General features: G+C 42.2%; 2 protein-coding genes and 1 long non-coding RNA gene across 14 annotated transcripts in view; 1 reads left to right on the forward strand and 2 right to left on the reverse strand.

Moving 5' to 3' along the window:
• macrod2 (mono-ADP ribosylhydrolase 2) overlaps positions 1-21,341 on the reverse strand; it is a 1,271,393-nt gene extending 1,250,052 nt beyond the window's left edge. The window contains exon 1 of the mRNA XM_055638840.1: positions 21,109-21,341. Within this exon, the coding sequence (XP_055494815.1) occupies positions 21,109-21,133 (25 nt within the window). The 5' untranslated portion in view covers positions 21,134-21,341. The remainder of the gene's footprint in view (positions 1-21,108) is intronic.
• On the reverse strand, positions 8,356-21,088 carry LOC129699266 (uncharacterized). Of its 2 annotated transcripts, XR_008723810.1 has the most exons (3): positions 20,224-21,020; positions 9,603-9,698; positions 8,356-9,081 (listed from the first exon to the last, which is right to left on the reverse strand). It is a non-coding gene; the product is annotated as an uncharacterized LOC129699266 (long non-coding RNA). The 2 variants fall into 2 exon arrangements; XR_008723809.1 differs by lacking the exon at positions 9,603-9,698 and having other exon boundaries at positions 20,224-21,088.
• Positions 21,342-21,473: 132 nt separating the features above from the next.
• The window catches only part of LOC129699267 (protein sel-1 homolog 1-like), a 51,556-nt gene continuing 45,170 nt past the window's right edge, over positions 21,474-27,859 (forward strand). For 8 of the 11 annotated variants that reach the window (XR_008723811.1, XM_055638900.1, XM_055638895.1 and 5 more), the window contains exon 1: positions 21,973-22,053. Coding sequence is in view for 9 of the 11 variants with exons in the window: in XM_055638900.1 (XP_055494875.1) it covers positions 21,987-22,053 (67 nt within the window). In the remaining 2 variants the exon portion in view is untranslated. Of the gene's footprint in view, positions 21,501-21,860; positions 22,054-27,859 lie in introns of those variants that run through there. The other 3 variants (XM_055638904.1, XM_055638896.1, XM_055638901.1) reach the window with 3 other exon arrangements.

Here is a 27,859-nt window from a genome sequence, read left to right on the forward strand (position 1 = left end):
GCAGTGCTGGGTTAGGCTGGCAGATTCATTCCCTGAAGGACATTTGCTGTGAAGGGGGACTCAGTGTTCAGGGATAGAAACATTGTAGCCGGTAAGGCATTGCGACATCATAACTGCCTAACTGCCAGTGCTGATTTGAAGAAATCAGACTTTAAATGTCACTTTAAAAATGTTAAATCTCCCCCACTACGTCCCTCTCCTTACAACAGAGATCAGCAGCAGAGATCAGCAGCAGAGAGTAGCAGAGATCCCATCGTGATGTCATTTTCGGTTTTCAGAATCTTCACGACAGCTTGTATAAATGAGATCCCATTGTGATTGGATGACTGGGGGAATGGCATTGTGACATCATCACTGGCAGTTGCTAGAAAAGTCTCACTCTCACAGGCAGTTATTATTTTCAAAGATGGCTTTTTAAAAACTTTAAATATCAATAACTTGTGAAATATAACATCAAATGTGCAAACATTTGATACTAACGACCTCAGGAAAAAGCTAAAATTCTGCAAAAAAAACTTTGCGGTATTGTGTACCGTTTTGGCGTAGTTCCTTGATCTCACAGACAGACAGACAAATCCAGACTTCTAGTTATATGTAAGTAGGTTGTTCCATAAATACTGAAGTATCACACTTATTCCAATAATATGCTATCTCAACTCAGTTTTTTAAATTCCACCTTTGTTTCAGCTTTGTTCTTGTGAAAGAAATGATGATCCCAACTTTCACCGGTCCACATTTCCCAGGTTCCCAGCAGGTTTCATCTCAACTTATAGCTTGGGACGTTATCACATCCCAAGAGAATTACATATTTAACATCCAGCAAAGGTTCCCGCTGTTGTAATTAATCAATTCAGTAGGTTGTGAAGCTCAACTTTATTTCTAAAATTATTCCATTGTCAAAAGAAATAAAACAATTAAATCGGGCTGCATTGTGGTGATCTGAATTGTGGGCTTTGTTCAGTCAAGTAACACATTCAGTATCCCTCCTGGGAAGTGTTATGGGTTACGAGTGTGATGGTGCTGACACAAACTTAAATGCTGCACAGACTAAATTACATTTCTCTTTATTTTTCATGAATAATTTGAATGTTCTATAGTTAATAACTGCCAGAGAGAAACCACCTGTTTTGTGTGTTCATTAGAAATGCTATGTCGCTGTTCCCCAACCATAGCTTTTGGGCTAATACGGCTCAAATCTCGGCACCCAGAGCGTTTTCCTTCCTCTCAGCAACAACTCAAGTCATGCAGTTTATTAATTTCAAGTACAAGAAAATAAAAGAACCAACAGACACACCTCTCTTATCAAAGATTTGAACTGACAGTTATATTACCTACTTGAACAATTTTAGATGATCTCAGGGTATTACATGGGGAAAAAACATCAGAGATTGGTCCATTTCATAAGAAACATAGAAATTAGGTGCAGGAGTAGGCCATTCGGCCCTTCGAGCCTACACCGCCATTCAATATGATCATGGCTGATCATCCAACTCAGTATCCCGTACCTGCCTTCTCTCCATACCCTCTGATCCCCTTAGCCACAAGGGCCACATCTAACTCCCTCTTAAATATAGCCAATGAACTGGCCTCGACTACTCTCTGCGGCAGAGAGTTCCAGAGATTCACCACTCTCTGTGCGAAAAAAGTTCTTCTCATCTCGGTTTTAAAGGATTCCCCCTTATCCTTAAGCTGTGACCCCTTGTCCTGGACTGCACATACTGCACATGATTCATATTCCTCTATAAACAGGAGTAGAATTAGAGCATTCAGCCCATCAAGTCTACTCCGCCATTCAATCATGGCTGATCCATCTCTCCCCCCTAACCCCATTTTCCTGCCTTCTACTCATAACTTCTGAGATCTGTACTAATCATAAAACAATCTCTGCCTTAAAAATATCGACTTATGGCCTCCACAGCCTTCTGTAGCAAAGAATTCCACAGATTCACCACCCTCTGACTAAATAAATTTCCTTCATAAATGAACGTTCTTTAATTCTGAGGCTATGACCTCTAATCCTAAACTCTCCCACTAGTGGAAACATCCTCTCCATATCCACTCTCTCCAAGCCTTTCACTATTCTGTATGTTTCAATGAGGTCCTCCCCTCATTCTTCTAAACTCCAGCGAGTACAGGACCAGTGCCGACAAACACTCAATCTACTCATTGCTGGGATCATTCTTGTAAACCTTCTCTGGACCCTCTCCTGAGCCAGCACATCCCTTCCTCAGATACGGTGCCCAAAATTGCTCACAATATTCCAAATGCGGCCTGACCAGTGTATTATAGAGAACCAGTATTACATCCATCTTTTTTCAAGAGCAGATGTATGTTTTTGCGATGCAGAGGATATTAATTTGCTGTTCAGGTGTGTTTGCATGGAATGTGATATTTCCCACTGTTTACAGTATTTGCACAATGCCCAATTGCTGCAAGCAGTTACATCTTGTGGTTTAAAGGCCAGTTGTTTAAATCTGCTTCTAAATCAGTGGTTCCCAACCTTTTTTTGGCCATGCCCCACTTAATCACCTCTAAAATCCTGATGCCCTCCCCCCCCCCCTCCATGTGGTAATATATATAATTCTTATCATTTAAAAAGTGAACTCCGTTTCAGCTGAAGAAGCTTAAAACGCCAATACCTTGGTTGTAATAACTACACAATAAAGACCATTTTTACCCCCCAAAAAAATATTTACTCAAAATAACATCTGAAACATAAACTACATATGTTTACCTGATGAAAAATCCTAAAAAATAAAAATCGAAAATTTGGACCCAGACCTCCTCAGTCGCACTCAATTGCCCCCCTTAAAAATCAAATTGCCCCCCTGTGGGGCGTATGCCCCACGTTGGGAACCACTGTTCTAAATCCCCTATAAATTCCCTTAGGAACAAGATTTTGATTTTAAACTTTATGATGAAAAATCGGGTTCTTTTAAAATGTGTGTTTGATAAGAGAATACTAACACACACACACACACAGTGTTAGACTAAGTAACATGCAAATTCCCCAAGGCACAATCTTTAATGAACGGTATATTAAATAACGAGTGTTTAATATGACATGAAAACTCAGTAAAAATGTGGAATTAATTTACTCATAATTGAATTTACTGAAAAGATTCATCTACTCCAAAGCCAGGTTTGAGAAGCCTTAATTAAGGTTTATTATTGTCACAAGTCTCAAGGTACAGTGAAAAACGTTGCTTTGCGTGCTATCCAAACAGATTAATACCAAACATAGATACAATTCATTCAAACTCAAGTACAATAGGTAGATCAAAGCGGAAGAATAAAGTTCTCATTGTTGTAGGGCACCAGGTTCCTTAAAGTCCAAGGTCCTCAATGGGCTGGAGGTGATTCCAACAGTCGCCTAGCTTATGGAAAGACCATTCAGAAACCTCATAATCAAGGTGAAGTCTTGTCTTCAGTCATATGAGATCTTTGTGCTGATTTTGTCAACATAATCAAGAACTTAAAACGTCATGGCACAAGAGCAAAAGATCTTTGTATTTGATTTTGTGCACGTATCCAGTTTTCACTGACTACCTTGCCACAGCACCATTGAATGGTGGTTTCAAAAACATAAAGTAATGCTCACTTCAATTTAAAACAAGATAAGAATAAGATGGATTTCATTTTTAACTAGGAAGTTAACTAGGCAGAGTATTGTTTAGTTTGTAACATATATATTTGAAAAGATGGAAAATAATTACATTTTCTGTGCCTGCGCAACAGCAAGAAAAATGGATAATTGTTTTTGACATTCAGATCAAATGATGTATTGGTACTGATGCTGCGATCATGAAAACACATCAGCCCGCTTACTTTCTCAGGTGCCAGAGAAGATTCAACATGTCCACAGGGATACCGTGGGCGGCACGGTGATGCAGCGGTAGAGTTGCTGCCTTACAGCACCAGAGACCCGGGTTCTATCCTGACGACAGCTGGTGTCTGTACAGTGTTCTCCCCGTGACCTGCGTGGGATTTCTCAGAGACCTTCGGTTTCCTCTCAAACTCCAAAGACATACAGGTTTGTAGGTTAATTGGCTTGGTATATTGTATAAATGTAAAATTGCCCCTAGTGTGAGTTGGATAGTGTTAATGCGCGGTGACTGCAGGTCAGTGCGGACTCGGTGGGCTGAAGGGTCTGTTTCCGTGTAGTATCTCTAAACTAAACAAAAAAGTGGCAGCTTTTTGATATTATTGAACAGTTAAACTAAATTAAAGACTCTTGAACTTCTACAGATGTACAATAGGAAGTGTTCTGCCAGTATAAATCTCAGCCTGGTATGGCAACTGCTCTGACTGCCTGAACCTGCAGGGTGTGGTGAACATAGTCCCATCTATCAAAGGTTCTTCACTTCCATTCATCCAGTCCATTTTCTTGGTGATGGCATCAGGAAGGCTGGTAGTACAGTCAAGCATGCCCGTTACCCCTGCCAATTCTCTTTTCAACCTTCTTAGGGAAGATGCACAGCCTGCTGTCCAGACTGAAGAACAGTTTCCTCCTCATTACTATCCAACTCCTGAACCAATCACCTCTTTCACACACCATCCCCGGACAAGCGGTCATATTTTCTTCACTTTACCTCATTAGTTGTTAAATTACAATAACAATATACATTCGTATACAACAAACTACCAAAACATCATATACACAGGATGCAAAGAGATTCCTTGTCCTTCGGAAGCTCAGTATATATATACAGTAATAGTAAGAGTCAGAATCTTACATGGTAGGAACAGGCCCTTTGGCCCAACTTGCCCATACCCACCAACATGTCCCATCTACACTGGTCCCACCTGCCCCTCTCCCTCTAAATTTGTCCTATCCATGTACCTGCCCAAATGTTTCTCAAATGTTGCAATAGTACCTGCCTCAACTAACTCCTCCGGCAGCCCGTCCCACACACCTGACCCTTTGTGTGAAAAAGTTACCCCTCAGGCTCCTATTAAATCTTCCACCCCCCCCCCCCCCCCCCCCCCCCTCACCTTAATTTGGTTCCCCTACACTGGGCAAGAGACTGCGTTTACCCGTTCTATTCCTCTCATGATTTTATACACCGCTATAAGATCACCATCATCCTCCTGCGCTCTAGGAATAGAGTCTTGGCCTGCTCAACATCTCTTTATAGCTCAGAATAAATAGAACAATGAATACGAGTGCAGAATAGTGCAAGACTACAATATAAACTAATCCAAAAATAGGGAAATAATAACCAACAATAACAGAACAATCGAATAAGATAGAATTAAGACTGAGTGTCTACAAAGGGGCGAGCTAGTGATGGACTGGGCTTTTTCATCTTGGCGTATGGCGTGCACAGCCTAAAGTTGTAGGACAACTTGTTCGATTTGATTGTGCACGCCAGGTTGATTGCATTCGTCGAAACAGGGCGGACCACGTGAAGGTTGCAATCTCCCACCCCAAGCACCCTGAGCTGTGCTCACCACTTTCTGCAGGTTCAGGTGGTCAAGGGCAGGGCAGCCTCTCATCAAAATACTTTCTATAGCACAACTGTAAAAGTTCAATAAATCCAAGATGGATGTGTTGAACCTTCCCAGACATCCAGGCAAATACACCGAGGCATTTTATTGAATTCCACATCAGTATATATTTTGGTTGCTGATGATATGGATGCCTCGGAACTTTAAGCTCTATTACTGCTCTGCTGATGAGGGTATGGCGTGGTATCCAACCTCCCCCAACCCCCAACTGTCTTGCTGAGTAGGAGGTTGCCTTGACCCCACAACACAAGATTCTCAACTTCCTTTCTGTACTTCCTTTGTGGGTGTGTTGTAGAATGAGCAATAACAGCAGTATCATCGGCAAACTAAAATGGAGAGTTGGTGCCACCTACAGAGTTATTGGTGTAGGGGGTGCAAAAAAATCCCAAGAGGTAGCAGTGTTGAGGGCCATGGAGGAGAAAATGTCAAGACCAGTTGTAACTGACAATGGTCTGCCAGTCAGGAAGTCCAGAATCCAAAGCAGATGGAGGCCCCAAGACCAAGGTCCAGAAATTTAGAGATTAGTTTATCCCATATTATCAAAGTTAGAATTTGTCACATGCACCACAAGGTGCAGTGAAATGTAATTTACCATGCAGCGTTGGTAAAAAAGTTGGTCCTTAAAAAAGGACACAATACACAACGTAATTCAACACAAACATCCACCACAGCATCCTTCACTGTAGTGGAAGTCAACACAGTTCAGATGGTCCTCCTCCTCCTCCCTTGTTCACCCGTGTCGTGGCCCTGACCCTCCGTAGTCACCGCTACGGACGGCCCGATGTTGAAGCCCTCTGGTCGGGATGGTCGGAACACCGACGGCGGGACAGGTCGAGCACAGGTCGAGTGTTGAAGGTTGATTTGTACTCAATGAATAGCATTTTAACATAGCGTTCTTATTGTCAAGGTGTTCCAGGGCTAAATGTACTGCAAGAGAAACAGCATCCTCCATAGATCTATTTTCCTGCATACAAGTTGAAAGGGGTCGACATTGCCTGGAAGACTGACGTAGATGTGCGCCATTACAAGTACTTTTAAAGTACTTCACTGGGCAGTGAAAGATTCAGATTCAGATTCAATTTTAATTGTCATTGTCGGAAGACAATGACAACCTTCAAAGAGTTAATACAGTCAAATCTAATAGGGTTACCTTCAAAGAGTTAATACAGTCAAATCTAATAGGGTTCATAAAATTGAGTAGTTGTAATTGTTCTTCTTAAGATGGAAACTAAGAATGAATGGTCTGCAAACAGAGTAACTCAGTACCAAGTCTGTATAATGTTGCCAAAGTTTGCAGATATTGGACTCCGTGCCAAGTCTGTATAATGTTGCTGACTTTGCATTTACTATGTAGAACACAAAGTTGGAGTAAAAGGTTGTCATTTTGATATAGAAATTAACATGGAAGCTTACAGTATAACATGTGCTTGTCCAAGCCATGAAGATGGACTTTGATCCAATGACACTGCAGAGATAAGCAATAACTTGTTAATGGAGGAGCCTGATTTAGGCCCAGCTTTTCCTATATCAGAAAGGCTGTAGAATCTTTCAGTCATGCCATATTCAGACTCAGTAGAAGTGTTTTATTGATAAGAAAAATGTATAACTGCACTAACTTTCCTTTGTTCGGAAAGTGGAGCCTGGGGAGCGCTGTGTAAAGTTGTGTTCAATTTGCACCGGGCACCTGCCGCTCCTGTCTGACGATATCGATTAAAGATCATCTTGGTTTACCTTCAACCATGTGTGTTGTCTGTTTTAAGATGCAAACTTTAATAGCAGTAGTCATTGAGACAGATCACTTTATTTTTCTTGTATACTGGCATAATGGAGATTTCTTGAGGCAGATGTGGACAGTAGACTACTGAAGCAAGAGGTTGAAGATGCCAATGGAGATGTGGAAAGTTGACTGGCTTAGGGCCCTCCCAGCGATCTACTGAGGCAAACCTGTTTAATAGTTGATTTTCTTGTGGGGGGGGGGGGGGAGGAGAAAAGAAGGAAGGAGGAAAATTAAGGATAGACTGAAGAAAGTCTAAAACCCGAAACGTCACCTATTCCTTTTCTCCAAAGATGCTGCCTGACCCGCTGAGTTACTCCAGTATTTTGTGTGTATCTTTGGGAGAAGCCAGCATCTACAGTTTCTTCCTACACAAAATTAACTTGCTTGGAAGAAGGAATAAAGGTCTGGAATATCAGAGGGATACTGCAAAATATCAACAGTGGGAAGAAAAGACCAACAGGTCCACCAGCAAGGCAGTTGTGGTGATGGCAGGTCTTTGAAGGAGTGAAGCTCTGAAACCATGCTGCAAGAGATATACAGACTAGAACGTGTGTTCCATGATTTGGCAACAAGCACAACAGTTTTAAGTAAGAGGAAGGTAGTGGGACAAAGTGACAAGCAAACTTAAGGCATACCCATAAATCTAGAGTCTTAAAATACTTGTGAAGAACCAAGATAGCTTCAGGGATGGGATTGCAGGGAAGAGAGAAACAAAGCTCAGAATATATAACTGGTGTCACCCGTGGAGACGAATATTGATCCCTGCTGTGGTCGCGAGCTAGACATCTGAAAGCAAAGTTGACAATGAGCACCAGGGTAAGAAAGCCAAATCATCTTTCATAAGTAACAATGGAAGAAAACAAAGAGATACTCAGAAGTTAAGCAGCATCCATGGACAGGGAAATAGCGTTAAATGTTTCAGGTAATTGAAATTTCATCAGAACTGTAGTGTTCATCCGGTTTCTCTCCACAGCTGCTGACTGACCTACTGAACATCTCAAACCTTAGCTTTTATTTCAGATTTCCAACAATTGTACTTTTTTTTTTTTTAATTATGTTTTTCTGACGTACAGCTCCACTTAAAAATTGTAGCATTTTCAAATACAAGAGCAAAATGCAGCGCATGGGAACAAAAATATTTCTGCTTGCCCGAGAAATATTTAATTAAAAGCAGAAAGTCAGCTTGTATATTTGATGAGATAAAGGTGGAGCAAAATGTTAATTCTACAAAATCTTCAAATCGTTTAGCGAAACTATAAAAATGTGTATATTTTGTTCTATTCAGGAGAATGCAAGTTGATTCCCTTTATGAATCAGCCTTGCATTCTCACATATTAAATCCAATAAATCTTACAGACATCTCCCACATAAATCAATTCACACACGCAGACATACATGACCATCTCCGTAAAGAAAGTGGTGTGATAGTCGTCAGGTACAAGCAAACAGTTATCAAGTTGTAGCATTCAAGTAAAACAAAAGAGTCTAATCCAACAAAACAAAGACAGCTTGGTACATACATTTTAAATTTAATAATGGCACTTTAATGTGTATGATTTTTTTGTTTAGAAACTTCTATTTTTAAAAAGAACTATTTTACCCCAGGCGGCACAAAAGTCTGATAAAATCTCTTCCAAATAGATAAAGAAAAATGTGTTGCTTGTTTTGTTTCTTTTATTGGTATGTTCTTCTGACAGGTCATTCGGGATTGGTAGCTTTCACAAGTCTTTAGTAGTTTCCCACTGGCAGTTTTCTAGCCACTGTCCTCGATTTTGATTTGAACGTTTCCCCATCTGCCAAAATATAGTGAAGCAAGTGTTTTTTTTAATTGATTGCTAGAAAATATAAATAGTACTTTATTTACCTATTGTAGGTAAATAAATAACGAACTATCAGTCACATGGCTAAATCTAGAACTTAGATTACAAGTTAGAACAATCCACTATGAAACTGGTCACATTCAACAGGTTGTAAACATAATGAGCTAACAATGCTTTATTTTTGCAAAATGACTTCAGAAAATTGAAGGATTGCCATACCATGTAAAGGCAACTTACCGATTCTGTACGCTGAACAAAATATATGGACTTTTCACTAACCAAATTAATCATTAAACCACACCTTTCTCTGTAACTTCCCACCAATTAGCAGATAAAGTACAAGATCATGATTTATTATCATTTTCAGCTGTATGTGCAAAGCCTTTCCACTATGCAGCGACGGTTAAAATAAAACATCAAGCCCTACATAGCATATCTCGCAGCTTTCTGGCAAAAAGGAAACAAGTTGGCTCTGATGACTAGCAGTCACTCACAAGTCATAAATAAATCGGCAAATCCAAAACCCGCCGTTCAATCTCCAACCAAATACGTCAATTGATAGACTTGAACTTCATGTTCTTGTTCTTGTTCTAAAAATAAAAGCAACAAGTTGACCGGTCATCAACATTTTACATTCTTCCAGGCAAAATAGCCTTCTGATGACTGAAGAGTTGGAGAACAGAGTTGGAGAACAGGGGGCAATTACACAGCAACCAACATGTATCATTCGGTCCCCACTCTGAAGCTGTATGCAATGTTATGACCATGTCCCACGGTACGAGTTCATTCCAAGAGCTCTCCTGAGTTTTTAAAAAAAATCAAATTCGTGGTAAGCACAGATAATGAAAGATTTTATTGGTATGCGGGTACGTCGGACATCGGGGACGTCTCTTAGCAGTTCGTAACGCTAATGGCAGGTAAGCGCGGGAAGACTCGTGAAGATTTTTCAACATGTTGAAAGATGTCCACGAGAGCCCCGAGTACAGACGAGCGCCCATTACCGTAAATCTCCGAGTTCGAATCAGGGCAAACTCGGGAGACCTCTTGGAATGAACACGTACTGTGGGACAGGGCCATTACAATAGTTAGATCTCCTCCCTAAATATTATACTGGGCGGTGGGGAGTTTTTTTTTAATTAAAAAAAATAAAATAAAAAATTATAAATAAATAAATAGGTAAATAAATAAATATTATGCCAATTGTACAACTGTGACCAGAATATCTCCACCACTTTCTGTGGCCTCCTTCATTCTTGAATATTCGAGTTATCGAACCAGGCAGGATGGCAGTCAGAATGCTGTTGACCCCACTACCATTCCGTAGAGGATGACAGGTTGATGGATTCTTGACTTTCTATCACCAAAGTCAATCAGTTGCTTGATCTTGCTAACATTGAGAGCAAGGTCATTGTTCTGGAACCACTCAACTGGTCAGTAGTAATTGAAACATGCACCTTGCTTTTTTTGGGCACTGGTATTATGGATGTCCTTTTAAAGGAGGTGTGAATCTCAGACTACAGTGGTGAGGGGTTGAAAATGTCTGCAAAATCCCCAGCCACTCAGGACCAATTATAATTGTGCTATAAAGCCAAATGTGTCAATGGGGGAAAAGGAGGCTCGGGGCAAGAGCTTCAGACTCATAACAAAGTTATTTTTCTTTACAAGATTTGCAAAAATAAAGGTCCTTTCAATAACAATGTTTATTTTTGTTACTGCAAGCTAAAGATTCTAAAGGCTCTATGTCACACTGTTTAGCACGTGTCAATAGAAGCAATTGATTGGCAATTTCAATTGCCTTTTGTGGTTAAATTTGCAGCTATGTTCTTAAGAAACAATGGTGTCCAATTACTGCAGGGAGATTATATTAGTTCACGACCGCCTTTTATCAGCTTGTTAATTTTCTAAGCAAATTTTAAGTAGTACTCAAGTTCATCATCAAAATAGCGTTAACACTAATTTGGTAAACAAAACACAAATAATGTCCCGTAATTCATGGCTCAGGTTTACAGCCAATCCGTATAATGAAATTGCGCATTTTGGAAGAAATATCTACAGTAAAATGCAGTGTACATAAATGTCATCGCCATTTTATCTTAAATTTCCATTTTAAGTTTAAGCTTCCAATGAAAAACTCCTCCAGTGTTAAATTTTAAAATGTATTACGTGACCCTTCTGTTCCTTTTGCAAATCTTGTAAAGAAAAATAACCCCTCGCCTCAAACCCCCCCCCCAGCATCTCTGGAGAATATGGTGGGGGAGGAGGAGGGTGGAAAAGGAGGAGAAAACAGCTGCAAGACAGAGGGGCCTGGCAAGTGTAGGTAGATACCCTTTGGAGCTCTTCTGTCAGCTCTTTAACTTTACTACGACAGAGGAGGTTACAATTCCTTTCTTTGCAAATCATCCGAGTTATTTTGCTGCACCGAAATTCCATCTGAAATTCCATGTTATTTCTATTTTTTAAAAGCTCTAAACACTATTGGATACCATCCATTATGAAAAGGTTGTAAAAGACCCTGTGCAAGACAGCTTTGAACTGCAAAAATATTAGTTGGTCAGGCACATTGCTCAAAAGCAAGATTGTAAATTACTTGCATATCCAAAATTGCCAAGGATTGATATTCACTACATTCAAACAGAGAAAGCTCTTATCACAAGAGTACTTTCATAAGTTTAAAGAAGAGATTTAAGTAATTCGTGGATTGATTTTGGAAAGACAGGCTTTGAAAGATGGCTCATTGATGGCATTATTAATTATCCAAGGGTTTTCCCCAGAAGTAATAAAGACAAGTCTGGATGAATAGCCTTATACCAGAATAAAGAATCTGCAAAATTGCAAGCAGAACAACGCATGCCAACATTTGAACAAAAGTGTATTGCAGAGATAAGTTTATTATAAAACAATTCCGGGGTTCGTCTCCAACATTCTCTTCCAAAAAGCCTTTCTGCGCATTAACCACTATAAGTGGAGAAAGGCACTTTTAGACCCTAAAATGGAATCGTCAAATACAAGTACTTACAAGACAGTAAGACGTATTAAATGTGCCAAGCCTCCAATACAAGCAAATTCAATGGAACTACTGACCTTCAGATGATAAAAAATCGATTTACATGGCAACCCCATCTACCTACCCAACAACAGAAAATGCATGCAAACTCAAGAGATGGGGAAAAATCCAGGAGAACAAATAGCCAAATAAGATTAGTGTTTCAATTCTTGAAAGGGGAAAAAGATCATCCAACTCAGTATCCCGTACCTGCCTTCTCTCCATACCCCCGGATCCCTTTAGCCACAAGGGCCACATCTAACTCCCTCTTAAATATAGCCAATGAACTGGCCTTAACTACCTTCTGTGGCAGAGTGTTCAAGAGATTCACCACTCTCTGTGTGAAAAAAGTTTTTCTCATCTCGGTCCTAAAGGATTTCCCCTCTATCCTTAAGCTGTGACCCCTTGTCCTGGACTTCCTGGAATAATTTGTGATACAAGGGGAGGCAAAATAAACATATAAATGAGAAAGCCAAAGAAATATATACTATTATGAAAGGAGTGGTAGGAGGTTCATTTTAATACAGGCACGGAGTAGTTGGGACAAATGGCCACGTCAATGTTTTGGATTACAGGGAATGGTAATTTCCAATTATAGAAATTGCAAGATTCTGTCATGCTTGGGGGAATGAGTCTTTTCTAACTATGGCCAGAAGGCGATAGATGGGACTGCACTATCATAATTCAAATCTGATGAATGTATCTTGGCACCAGAGATCTTATATTACAAAATAATATTTTAGACTATTATGTGGAGTTTGTTCAAAACATTCTCCTAAAAAATAAATAAAAAAAGATCAGAACACTTCAAATGGTGGAAATTAGTTAAAAATGAAAAAATGACTGGAGTAACTTTGCAGGTCACATAGCATCGCTGGAGAACATGGATGAGTGATATTTCAGGTTGGGATCCTTCTTCAGGCCAATTGTAGTTATGGGGGAGAAAGCTGGGAAAGAGGAGGGGCAAGCCAAAACCTGCAAGTAATAGGATAACAGAGGTGGGGGGGGGGGAGACATTTGATAGGAAGGTGGTTGAACAAAAGTCAAGAGATGAAAAGACAAAGAACGTGAGATACTGTACGTCATATTTCTTTATTGTCACTGGGTCCAAGTCCTGCAACTCCCTGCTCATTAACTTTGTGGACAAGCCATCACCAACTGAACTGCAGTAATTCAAAGTAATTCATAGTCAATGTCTTAACAACAATCACAAACAAGAAATAAATATTCTCACTAGTGATGACCCCATCACGGAAATTTCTCCTACTTGTGAGGTACCCTACAATGAAAAAAATGTCATGATCGAATGTGTCCATCTACAAATCTGTCATAACCAAGTTAACATTGCACTTATTTTGCTTTGCTTTTTGGAAAAAGCATGCAGTAAAACAGTAAAGCTTATTGGCTAATATTTTTCTTGTAAAATTATTACAGCACATAACAAAGAAACAAATTTAACTTTTTTTAAATAATTGCACAATCCAACGGAAAATACATTATTCCAACCAAATCACCACTGAAGGTAAATATCTTCAAGGTATAGCTGCACTGAATTGGGAACTGCTGTTTACTTATTCAATAGATGGGACAGTGGCATTTAAGTGGCTTTAGATACAATTGTGTTGTTTAAGAGGCTTTTAAATAGGCATATGGATATGCTTGGAACGGAGGGATATGGATCATGTGTTGGCAAAAAAGATTAGTTTAACTTGGCACCAAGTTTGGCACAGATATTGTGGGCCGATGAGCCTGTTCCTGTGCTGCACTCTTCTATGTTATAATATGCAATTTAAAATCAAAGGATTCAGCAATAAATCAGTCTAAAATGTCAAATTAACCACTCTCCATCTTTGTCAGTTGGTAAAAAGAAATGTGGGATTGAATTATGGCAAGAATGAAAATAAAACAAACTACCTCGAAAATCTCATAGGAAGAACATGAATTACCATTTATTTTTGCAATTTTTTTTACGAGTCAGTTAAATGTGGTGCCATCCTACATACACCGAGTCACTTCAAAAAACAAATCACAACCAATGCATCTGCAAAACAGAACTGCAAAGATATATCTTCTATTATTGTCAATCATTTATAAAGAGATACCTCAAGCTGGAAAAGACACATTTGCAACGCAAGGCAGCCAAAAATGATTGTTTCAATAACCACACCATACCACAGCCATAAAGCCCAAAATAAATTAATCCTTTTCATGGCCTGCACTGAGCTAAATTGCCAGATAATCACTTCTGTTGAACTAACTCCTCGCTATAAAAGTCTAAAACAATAATCCCTTTCAAAAAACAAAAAAAATGATATACTGAAAATAATAAAAAACAGAAAATGCTGAAGTTACTCAACAGTCAGTCAATATCTGGGAAAAAGTTAAAATCTAAGCCATTGGCCGTTTTAGGAAAAAGATAATTGAGCTGAAACCAAAATGTGTCTCGCTCCACAGATGCTGTTTGACCTGCTGAGTACCTCGGTTTTTAATAATTTATTTTGCCAATCTAGATAGGTATTGGGATAAAAGAAAAAGATTGGAAAAATATGCTGTTTAATTTAATTGTGTGGAACTTGCTCAGATAGGACATACAAAAATAAATTAATATTGTTTTCTACATGGAAATCCTCAGTACCCAAATGATACAAACAAAATCAGCATCTAAGTCCTACATGTAAGCTTTTAATACCCAGGATTTATACGTTGGTGCCATCTATCTTTTATTTACAAGTTAATGCACAAGTTCCAACATGTAATTTTTGCAACTGTATCCAAATTGGCTTTGACAAGATATTTGATTTCTCTTTTGTCACAGAACGATCGGATATGCACATCTGAAGAATGCCACATTCTTTTTCTTTCACCACAGAAAATATTAAACTTCTGAACCAATTTCTTATTTTCTACAAATTATGAAGCTAATTTGCTGACACAGACTTTGGAAATTTAGAACATAATAATCCTCAAAACATTAATACTCAAAAAAAAGGTCAACATTCAGGGGGAGCTATGACAACATAGACAATAGACAATAGTGCAGGAGTAGGCCATTCGGCCCTTCGAGCCAGCACCGCCATTTAATGTGATCATGGCTGATCTTCCCCAATCAGTACCCCGTTTTAGCCTTCTCCCCTGACTCCGCTATCTTTAAGATCTTTAGCTCCCTCTTGAGTGGATCCAGAGAACATATTTTACATTGCATTTTACATGGCTGCTGAGGCTGATAGAATGAATGGGAGTTGCAGCATCAAACAATAGAACATTTGTAGCAATCGAGTAGACACAAAATGCTGGAGTAACTCAGCTGTTCAGGCAGAATCTTTGGAGAGAAGGAATGGGTGACGTTTCGGGTCGAGACCCTTCTTCAGACTGATGGTCAGCACTTGAGTAGCTTACAACCCATTGGTATGAACAACCCATTGGTATTGAATCTTGCAATTTTGGGTCACACACCTCCCTTTTTTCCCCACCCCAATCTACTCTGTGCCCCACCCTGGTGAACAGCTATTTTTCCCCCACTCTTTCCCATTCCCACCATCTCCTTCCATCTGGATTTACTTTTCACTCCTCCTCTTTCCTCATTTACACCCTTTTGTCTCAATTTCTAGCCTTCGGCCACCCATCTGCCAATCAAATCCCCCTCACCTGTACCCACCTATCACTTGTCAGACTTTGTCCCATCCCCACCTCCTTGACAGCTTTTTCCTCTCCACCCTAATCAGTCTGATGAAGAGTGCAGACCTGAATTGTCACCTAATCAGGTCTTCCAGTGATCATGCTGCCTGACCCACTGAGTTACTCCAGCACTTGGTGATTTTTTTGGTAAACCAGCATCTGCAGTCGCTCGAGTCTCCGAAACGCTTGTAATTCCTTGGCATCTAGCATCAGCACCAAAAATCCAAATAAATTCTGGAGCTGTAGAGGTTTCATTTAAAATTCTATGCTCTCCAGGAAAAACATGTCATTGCACCTGTTTCTCCTTTATTTCACACCCTAGCATTTAAATCTTTAAATAAGACATCAGAAATGGGAATCTCCTATTGAGAGTTCATATCCACTTTAAGGTTGTGCCATTTTTTCATAGTCGTGTCTAGAAAATGATTAAACGAATAAGATCAAATCCACCACTATTCATTGACTCATTCTTCCTTCTCACCAAAACACTATTTCTACAAATTAGCATTAAAGAATGCTACAAACGCTATTGCTTCTCAAATGTGAAGTTTGTGGAAACTAACATTGATGTTTGACACCAGTATCTATCTATCTGCCAGTCAGCCTTTACTGCTTAGTCTGAAAAGTTCAAATTTCCAATTATACAATTGGATGCAATTTTTTCTTCCTGTACAATCGCAAAATCTGCTGTATTTTCTCAATTTAACACACTCCTTGGTAGCAGATACTGGAATTGCAATTACCGATGCATGTCAAAAACCATGTGATTTTCGTTCAACGTGATATACTTGAACACGACAGGCTGCAATTCATATGTAACAAAATTGTAGCTGAAAATAATAACATTACAAGATGTATTGAGGGTAAAAGTGCTATCCTTTGTAATTGCATGCTGCAGAATTATCACTTGTTGAATTGATGGGCATTGGACACTTCCTGGACACCCACTTGGACAACAGATACAAAACTTTAATTAACCCAGATCTCCTTTTCTTCCTTTGACTAATTCATTTGTGTTTCATGTAATACGATTACTTTATTTTTTAGGAAAGTAATAAATAAAGTGTTGAGTTGATAACACAACGTTAGCTATCATGCAGCATAAAGAATTCTGCTTTTATTTAGCCATCAGACTAAAAGGATGACTTGCGTTACAATTTTATCAACATGTTACTATTTATAATCTAGTTTGGACATTTTTGCAGATAAAATATTTTAAAAGTAAAAGGGATTATACATTTGTTTTCCAAACATGTCAATTACATCACTTCACTTTGTCAACATTTCATACCCTGCTGCAAATGGCTGTTATCATTGTATACATGAAAACCAATGCCAAGTAATACACATTTTGGACATATAGTAGAAATCTAATTTAAACTTTGTCGTTCAGGACCCTCAGGCTGCAGATGACTTTAAACCCCAATTTCTTGTCCATTTTCTGTCCTGCAAAAATTCCTAATAAATTGAATGCAACGTTTCACCGATAATCTTTGACATACTCTATAAACATGATCAATTCAGGAAATTTCCCAGAAATAAGATGAGAGGGGAACGATTTAAAAAGGACTTTAAAGGAGGCAACTTTTTCCACACATTGTAGGGACACAAAATGCTGGACAGGCAGCACCTCTGGAAGAAGGAATGGGTGACGTTTCAGGTCGAGACCCTTCTTCAGACTGAAGAAAGGTCTCGACCCGAAACGTCATCCATTCCTTCTACCCAGAGATGCTGCCTGTCCAACATTTTGTCTCTATCTTCAGTGTAAACCAGCATCTGCAGTTCTTTCCTGGAATAGAGAACTGGCTGGCAGACTGGAAGCAAAGAGTAGGAGCAAACGGGTCCTTTTCAGAATGGCAGGCAGTGACTAGTGGGGTACCGCAAGGCTCCGTGCTGGGACCTCAGCTATTTACAATATATATTAATGATCTGGATGAGGGAATTGAAGGCAACATATCCAAGTTTGCGGATGGCACGAAGCTGGGGGGCAGTGTTAGCTGTGAGGAGGATGCTAGGAGGCTACAAGGTGACTTGGATAGGTTGGGTGAGTGGGCAAATGCATGGCAGATGCAGTATAATGTGGATAAATGTGAGGTTATCCACTTTGGTGGCAAAAACAGGAAAGTAGACTATTATCTGAATGGTGGCAGATTAGGAAAAGGGGAGATGCAACAAGACGAGACCTAGGTGTCATGGTACACCAGTCATTGAAAGTAGGCATGCAGGTGCAGCAGGCAGTGAAGAAAGCAAATGGTATGTTAGCATCGATAGCAAAAGGATTTGAGTTTAAGAGCGGGGAGATTCTACTGCAGTTGTACAAGGTCTTGGTGAGACTACACCTGGAGTATTGCATACAGTTTTGGACTCCTAATCTGAGGAAAGACATTCAGGCCATAGAGAGAGTACAGAGAAGGTTCACCAGACTGATTCCTGGGATGGCAGGACTTTCATATGAAGAAAGACTGGATAGACTCGGCTTGTACACGCTAGAATTTAGAAGATTGAGGGGAGGATCTTATAGAAACTTACAAAATTCTTAAGGGGTTGGACAGGCTAGATGCAGGAAGATTGTACCCGATGTTGGGGAAGTCCAGAACTAGGGGTCACAGTTTAAGGATAAGAGGGAAGTCTTTTAGGACCGAGATGAGAAGATCATTTTTTACACAGAGAGTGGTGAATCTGTGCAATTCTCTGCCACAGAAGGTAGTTGAGGCCAGTTCATTGGCTATATTTAAGAGGGAGTTAGATGTGGCCCTTGTGGCTAAAGTGATCAGGGGGTATGGAGAGATGGGATACCGAGTTGGATGATCAGCCATGATGATATTGAGTGGCGGTGCAGGCTCGAAGGGCCGAATGGCCTACTCCTGCACCTATTTTCTATGTTTCCTCCACACAGAGTGGGATTCATTTATGGAACGAGCTGCCATAGGAAGTGGTAGAGGTGGGTACAGTTACATTTAAAAGATATTTGGTTAGATACACCAATAAAAGCAAAATGGGTCAGATGCAGACAAGTGGGTGTGTTCCCATGTTGTAAAGCTCGATGATTATTACTCAGTTAATTAAGAAACCATTGCCTCGTGCGTTAAGAAATGTGGGTGTCTATTTGGGGCTTATCTTTCATTTTATACAAGAACCTTGTGGCCACTCAGCATCCCAATAATGTAGCTTTATTGCAGGATATAAAAAGAAAACCGGAGACCAAGGACAACGATCCTCCCTCATGACAGAGAAATTGATTGTAGAACACAGTTAATTCTCCAACAGAAGGCAGCAAGGGACAACTAAAGCAAGCAATGGCATGACCAAGATTGAGATACAGGAGGAAAATGAAATATTGTATGGTCTGTATTTTGATTATAAACTTGTCATGGCTGACAGTAGATTGTTTTCAGAATGGAGTGAGATAAATAAATTAAAAATCAGGATTTATTATAGTAGTGAAGATACAATACAGAAAACAATTCAAGAACCGTAAAGATTTATGAATATCCATCCGGAAAGAAGCAATTTAGCCATTTAAAGTTTTGTGATAACAATGTCCATTCAAAATGATTTCCTTTTCACTGAGCGATTCATCATTGACATATTTTTTATAACAATTTTATTCAAATTCTCTTATGAAATAATTTATACTTTAAATATCATTGTCCTAATCCTATTGTCATATTTCCATACATAAAACACATCTGTGTAGGAAGGAACTGCAGATGCTGGTTTAAACCGAAGATAGACAAAAAATGCTGGAGTAACTCAGCGGGAGTTCTTCAAGACCGTGTAGAAGGGTCTAAAGAAGGATCTCAACCCAAAACGTCATCCATTCCTTCTCTCCAGAGATGCTACCTGTCCCGCCGAGTTACTCCAGCATTTTGTGGCTATCAAAAAACATATTTGCTCCATGAAACACTTAAATACCAAAGCAGATTATTTCTTATAAATAGACTTTCTTATCAGCAACTCCAACACAGCCTGGTGTTGTGTTGTTAACTAACTTTCTAACTTCGGACTGTGGACACACTCAAAACATTTCCTGAGTAAACAGAGAAATAACTTTATGGAAACTTCAGTAAAAACTAAAATCTGTACATCTTTATGGAGCAAGGGGATACAAGCTTTTGCTGCATGTACAAGGCTGGTTGCAATTTTAATGTCATTGGCATGTAACAAACTTGTGACGTTTGTTCATTTTGCTTGCTAACCTAGTTCAGGAAAGAACATGCTATAGCTGGCATAAGTGTATCTGTGGAGCAAACATTAGTCAGCTGCATTTCATCAACCTTGGAGACAAAAACAGAGTTAACATTACAAGTCAATGACCTTTTATCAGTATTGTTCTGATGAAAAGTCAACAATCTGAAACATTAACTTCGTTTCACACTCTACAAATGCTGCCTCACCTGGTGAGCATTCTTTGGTTTATATTTCAAAATATTCAGCAACTAGGGTTTTATTTTGAGTTATCTGCCTCCCGTTCATACCACCAGAAGCTTGCAAATTGCAGCTAAAAAAAAAGCGCACAAAACATAACTCAAAAAGAAGAAAACTATAACATGTAGAATACTTCTGCCATTCAAGAAGTACTCATAACTAAATGTGGCAGACAAGAGAGCAGAAACATTAGTAATCATACATAACAAGTATCTGCACTGCACCTCAGTTAAAGACTGTCATTGGCATTTAAACATTGACATCTCTTTAAACTGACATAAACGCTTGCAGCAGACGCCTGCAGGTGCATTTCAGGCGAGTCACTTGGAGAAGGGTCACATTGTATGGCGCATATAACACTGCCAATTATTATCAGGGTAATACACTACATTTAACTGTTTACACAACAACTATGCTACTATTCTGCGTTCGTATGTAGACAAAGAATGTTGATTCCCAGAAAGCCCGTGCACGATCGACTGTAAAATGTGTAGTTCTTTGTATATGTGTCACACAGTGCGTGTATGAGAGAAAGTGTGTGTGGGGTGTTTTTAAACACGAATGCAAGGATGAGCATGTACGTGTTCTCATTTCATTCCGACCACCACCACCACCACCGCTGACAGGTTGCGCTGCAAGGCCTACCCTAGCGACAGCAACAACAAAAAAAAGGCTTTCACTGCAGCCAGCGGGTTAGCGATGACCGGCGAGGCAAAGAAAGGACAAGGGCGAACTTTGGGTCCCCTTGCCCCTCCGCCGGCCGGCCGCCACAGTGACAGATGAGAAACACGCCGCAAACGGTCCACACATACACACTGACACTGACACACGCCGGCTTGCAGCACACAACCCACCTGTGGATTTCTTTTCTTTCGGCATGGCTCCTTTTCTTCTTTCTTCGAAGGTGTGTCAGGCCGCCCGTTATTTTCTCCCTCAGAGAGTGTGTGTGTGTGTCTGTCTGTCTGTTTCTTTCTTTCTATCTCTCTCTCACTCACTTTCTCTCTTCCCCCTCCGACCATAAAACTGCCTCGGTCTCCAAGGCACGACGACGACGCCACCGCCGCTCAACCTAACCTGCTGCCCAGCTCCCGCCCCCCCCCCCCCCCGGACACCCCCCATTGGGCCGCTCTCCTGCCCATCATCGCCCCCGCCGCCCGCTATTGGCCCGAGACTCACGCACAACGTCCGCGACGTGCTCGGCGCGCCACCCGTCAGGTTCGGTTGCGCTCGGGCTCGCGACTTCATTGTAAGTTTCCGGTGCCGGGAATAAATTTTAAAATGCAGTTTTTAAAAAAATGTTAATTTAAAAAAAACATTAGGAATGAACCCTGAGGGGGTGGGGGAGGAAATAGCGAACGAGGCCGCTCTCTCTTGCTCTCCTTCTCAATGTAAATTTGCATTTGTCGGCTCAGGTCCCATCTGCACAACACACGATCGGCTCTGCAGGGTGAATAACGCGCGGAAACTTTATGATTGTTGGGGGGGGTCAAAGGAAATGAATCGAAGGTCTCGGCGGAGATGCGTTTTGCCGGGGAAAGGGATAATTTGAGGGGGTTTCTGAAGGGGGGGGAAAGGTGAAGCAGAGGAGAGGGAGCGGGAGGCGCCATCGCTTCCGGGTCAGAGGTCGGCCCGGGTGGTTGAGCTCGGCGCGCCGGTCGCCTAGCAACGGCCTGGGAGGGGAGTTTGAAATGAAGTTCATGCCTTTGGCTGGATGTCACTGCTCTGGGGGCTCATGGCGCCGCACAAGCTGCTGCTCTTTGTCCTCCTCATCACCACCATCACCCCACCCTCACTGGCAAGTAGGTATTTACAATCAGCTATCTCCTTGCCTGCCAGACTGATTCCTGGGATGTCAGGACTGTCTTATGAAGAAAGACTGGATAGACTTGGTTTATACTCTCTAGAATTTAGAAGATTGAGAGGGGATCTTATAGAAACTTACAAAATTCTTAAGGGGTTGGACAGGCTAGATGCAGGAAGATTGTTCCCGATGTTAGGGAAGTCCAGGACAAGGGGTCACAGCTTAAGGATAAAGGGGGAAAAATCCTTTAAAACCGAGATGAGAAGAACTTTTTTCACGCAGAGAGTGGTGAATCTCTGGAACTCTCTGCCACAGAGGGTAGTTGAGGCCAGTTCATTGGCTATATTTAAGAGGGAGTTAGATGTGGCCCTTGTGGCTAAGGGGATCAGGGGGTATGGAGAGAAGGCAGGTACGGGATACTGAGTTGGATGATCAGCCATGATCATATTGAATGGCGGTGCAGGCTCGAAGGGACGAATGGCCTACTCCTGCACCTAATTTCTATGTTTCTATGTTTCCTTCCTGCGGGGCCGGTGAGGCTGTGGCAGAGGGGGCGGCGAATCTGATACAATGATACAATTTACTTGTTGTCATTTGAACCTCATTGAGGTTCAAACAAAATTTGGTTTCTGCAGTCATACACACAAGAAAAAGAACCAAGACACAACACAATTTACACAAACATCTGTTCAGTTTCTTGGTTTTCCATAATATTCCAAATGGAATTTAAACTGGAGGTGGTGGAGGGAGGACTTAAGCCAGAAAGGGTGTTTGGGAAGAAAGGGCTACCTTAAATGTGCTTGCATCTGGTTGGGTAACTATGGTAGGGTGAAGTCTATTCCATGCTTTAATTGTGCGGGGGAAGAACGAATTGTACACATCTGGCTTGGTAGCTGAAATCTCAAATTGGATCGAAAGTTTAGTTTTAATTGTCAGCTGTACCAAGCGAGGTACGGTGAAAAGCCTTTTTTTTGCGTGCTATCCAGCAAGGATAGTCCGAGGGACATCGAATAAGTTCAATTCACTGTTTAGACACAAAAAGTTGGAGTAACTCAGCGGGTGTCTATCTTCGGTTTAAACTAGCATCTACAGTTCCTTCCAACAGAATTCATAGTCTAGTTTAGTTTACTGTCATGTGAACCGAGTGAAAAGCTTTTGGTTGCGTGCTAACCAGTTAGCAGAAAGACAATACGTGATTGCATTCAATCCATTTACAATGTATAGATACATGATAAGAGAATGACATTTAGTGCAAGGTTAAGTCAGCAAAGTAGTCTGAGGGACATCAAAGAGGTTCAATTCATTGTTTAGACACAAAAAGATGGATTAACTCAGCGGGTGACTATCTTGAGTTTAAACTAGCATCTGCAGTTCCTTCCTCCAGAATTCATAGTTTAGTTTAGTTTATTGTCACATGTACTGAGGTACAGTGAAAAGCTTTTTGTTGCGTGCTAACCTGTCAGCAGAAAGATTAGACATGATTACAATCAATAGTTACATGATAAGGGAATAACATTTAGTGCAAGGTAAAGCCAGCAAAGTCCGGTCAAGGATAGTCCGAGGGACATCAAAGAGTTTCAATTCTTTGGTTTATTGTCACGTGTACAGTGAAAAGCTTTTGTTGCGTGCTATCCAGTCAGTGGAAAGACAGTACATGATTATGATTGAGCCATATACAGTGTACAGATAAATGATAAATGAATAACATTTAGTACAAGGTAAAGCTAACAAAGTACGATCATGCATAGTCCGAGGGTCACCAAAGAGGTAGATAGTAGTTCAGCACTGCTCTCTGGTTATGGTAGGATGATTCAGTTGCCTGATATCAGCTGGGAAGAAACTGTCCCTGAATCTGGAGGTGTACATTTTCACATTTCTATACATTTTGCCTGATGGGAGAGGGGAGAAGAGGGAGTGGCCTGGGTGCAGAGATAGGTAGATTCTTGATTTATATGTGTGTCAGGGGCTACAGGGAGAGGCAGGAGAATGGAGTTGAGAAGAAAGGATAGATCAGCCACAATTGAATGGTGGTGTGATTCACCACCACTTGATCACTCAAATGGCCTAATTCTACTCCCATCATTTATGAACATGAATTCAAGTGTTAAAAAGGAACAACAGATGCTGGTTTACACCAAAGATGTGAAGTAACTTAGTGGGACAGACAGCATCACTGGAGGGAAGGAATGGGTGACGTTTCAGGTCGAGGCCTTTCTTCAGACTGAGAGACAAGAGAGAGGCAGTCTAGAGAATTGTTTTATTGTCATATATCCCAGGCAGAACAATGACATTCTTATGCAGCAGCTCAACAAAATATGTGAAATTCATTGTAACAGACACCATTTAAGGCCAAGATAGAGTGAATGTGGTGAGGATTGAGAATGTGTGAGTGAACATTTCCACTATTTTAGTATTTGTTTTGAGATGCAGCGCGGAAACAGGCCCTTCTTGCCCACTGCGCTGACTAGTGATCCCTGCACATTAGCACGACCCTACACACTAGGGACAATTTACAATTTTTTACTGAAGCCAATTAATTTTTTTTAAAACTGAAGCCAATTAAGATTTCCCGATTGGAGGGGAATCTCTGACCTTGCGGAGGCTCGCAGGTACAGTAAGTACCTTACATGTAAACACCAGGGAGGCCTTCACAGAGTCCGGAATCAAGGCCGTTGGACAGGTCTCCCAGCAGCAACGGAGCTGGAGGTGCCGACTGTAAGGGAATTCCCGATCGCAGGGGAATCCCCAACCTCGCGGAGACTCGCAAGTGCTATACCTGTAAACACCGAGGAGGTCTTCATGGAGTACAGAAACGTGGTCGTCGGGCATGACTACAAGTTAGACTGAAGCGTAGAGGACTCCGCCCCCCTCTCCCTACCATCCTACTAGCCAACGTACAGTCACTAGAAAACAAAGTGGAGGATCTAAGGTCAAGGCTGCTTTATTAAGCTGAGGGAATGCTCTGTGTTCTGTTACACAGAGACATGGCACACCCCCAGCTCCCCAGACTCAGCGGTCCAGCCTGAAGGTATCTCCATCCACCGTATGGACCGTACACAGGCATCTGGGAAAGGGAGAGGGGGTGGCATCTGCCTCATGGTCAACTGCGTGGTGCTCAGACGTAGCAGTTCTGTCTAACTCCTACTCTCCGCACCTGGCGGTGAAGTGGCACCCCCTTCTACCTACCGAGGGAATTCACCTCCATCATCCTGACCGCGGTCTACAACCCATCCCAGGCAGACGTCCGCCTGGCACTGGAGGAGCTGCACGCTGTGGTCAACAAGCACCAGACCGCTTACCCCGAGGCGTTTACCACAGCCGGGGACTTCAACAAAGCCAACCTGAAGAAATCGCTCCCTAACTTCCAACAACATGTCTCCTGCAGCTCCTTGACCACTGCTACACGACCATCAAAGACGCCTATCGCTCTATCCCTTGCCCTCACTTCGGAAAATCCGACCATTCAGAGGTGCTGCTTCTTCCTGCGTACAGGCAGCAACTGAAGAAAGCACCCCCAGAGGTGAGGACTATACAGAACTGGTCGGGTGAGGCAGAGGAACAACTCCAGGACTGCTTGGTGTCTGTACGCTGGGCAATGTTCAAGGACTCAAGTGTGGAGGACTGCGTTCCAACAAAAACCTTCCGAGTGTTTCCTCACAAGAAGCCTTGGATTATTCATGAGATCCGCATTCTTCGGAAGACCAGATCCCGGGCATTCTGGTCTGGCGATGCAGAGGTCTATAAGAAGTCCAGATACGAACTTGGTAAAGCCATCAAAAAGGCCAAAAGGGACTTCTGCTCTCAGCTGGAGGATGAGACGGATGTTCGGTAACTGTGGCAGGGCTTGAATGCCATTACCTCCTACAAGGCGAAATCAGGAGGCAGCTCAAACGACAGCGAAGCATCACTCCCTGCCGAGCTCAATGCGTTCTATCGTATCGTATGTCATCTATCTATTTTCTATACTATTGCTAAAACTATCATTTTGACATTGCTTTTTAAAAAAATGTGCGCAAAATTATCGATAGGATTTTTTCGCCACCTTACCGTTCTCCTCTACTACAACCCACCAAGTTTTGTTCCGATCGGGGAATTATACAAAAGTTATGAAGGTTTAAAAAATCGTGAGATCAGCAGATTGGTCTTCACGCCTGTCAGTTACCATGAAGGTAATGCCCCTTCTGGCACCCGCGGGAGAATAAAGCCCCGGAGGCGGGTCTGAGTCTGCAAGTAGTCCTGATTGAGTCCTCAAGGGTGGAGTCGGAAAAGCCGGCTGTGGAGTCAGAAAAGCCGGCTGTGTGGAGTTGTAAAAGTCGGCTGCGTGGAGTCGGGAAAGCCGCTGTGTGGAGTCGGGAAAGCCGCTGTGTGGGGTCAGGAGGTGCTGTGTGGAGTCAGGAAGTGCTGTGTGGAGTCAGGACGTGCTGTGTGGTGCCGTGGCCGGTGACTGCAGTGGAGTCACTCCACCTCCCCTCCCCCCCCACACCCCCCCCTTCTCCCCCTCTTCCAGCTCCCCACACACCCCCCTTTCCCCCCCTCCCCCTCACACTCCTATTCCTCCCCACACACCCACACCCCCCTTTACCCCTCCACTGTTCCTCCACCCACCACCACCCCCTACACCACCCCCCACACCCCCACCCCCCCCACACTACCCAACCTACCCCACACCACCCCAACCCCCCACGCTCCCCCATCCCACCCCACCCCCACACCACCCCACACCACTCCACCCTCCGCACACACCACCCCACCCCCCCACACCACTCCACCCTCCCCACAACACCCCCTCCACAACACCCCCACCCCCACCACACACGCCACACACACCCCCCCCCCTCCCCACACCACCACCCCTCCCGCTTCCTCTCTCACACCAGCCCCCCGCTCCCCACACCACCCTCTCCTCCCCCACCCCCCTACCACACCACCCCTCTCCCACACCACCCCCCCCCTCCCCTCTCTCCCCCCACCACCCCCTCTCTCCCACACCACCACCCCCCTCTCCCATAGAAACATAGAAATTAGGTGCAGGAGTAGGCCATTCGGCCCTTCGAGCCTGCACCGCCATTCAATATGATCATGGCTGATCATCCAACTCAGTATCCCGTACCTGCCTTCTCCCCATACCCTCTGATCCCCTTAGCCACAAGGGCCACATCTAACTCCCTCTTAAATATAGCCAATGAACTGGCCTCGACTACCCTCTGTGGCAGTGAGTTCCAGAGATTCACCACTCTCTGTGTGAAAAATGTTATTCTCATCTCGGTTTTAAAGGATTTCCCCCTTATCCTTAAGCTGTGACCCCTTGTCCTGTACTTCCCCAACATCGGGAACAATCTTCCTGCATCTAGCCTGTCCAACCCCTTAAGAATTTTGTAAGTTTCTATAAGATCCCCTCTCAATCTCCTAAATTCTAGAGAGTATAAACCAAGTCTATCCAGTCTTTCTTCATAAGACAGTCCTGACATCCCAGGAATCAGTCTGGTGAACCTTCTCTGCACTCCCTCTATGGCAATAATGTCCTTCCACAGATTTGGAGACCAAAACTGTACGCAATACTCCAGGTGTGGTCTCACCAAGACCCTGTACAACTGCAGGATTGTGGTAGAGGGGGGAATAGTGGGGGAGGGGGGATTGTGGGGGTGGGGGGCGTGTGGGGGAAGGGGAACCTTCAAAACCTTTATAACTTTTGTACTATTTCACGAATTGGAACAAAACTTATTTGACGCAGCAGAGGAGAATGGTGAGTAAGGTGGCGAAAAATCCTAGCGCTATGGGGGATCGTTTTTGCGCATATTTAATTA

The sequence above is a fragment of the Leucoraja erinacea genome, chromosome 8 (genome assembly GCF_028641065.1).
Source record: "Leucoraja erinacea ecotype New England chromosome 8, Leri_hhj_1, whole genome shotgun sequence".
In the NCBI taxonomy this organism is placed as follows: Eukaryota; Metazoa; Chordata; class Chondrichthyes; order Rajiformes; family Rajidae; genus Leucoraja; species Leucoraja erinaceus.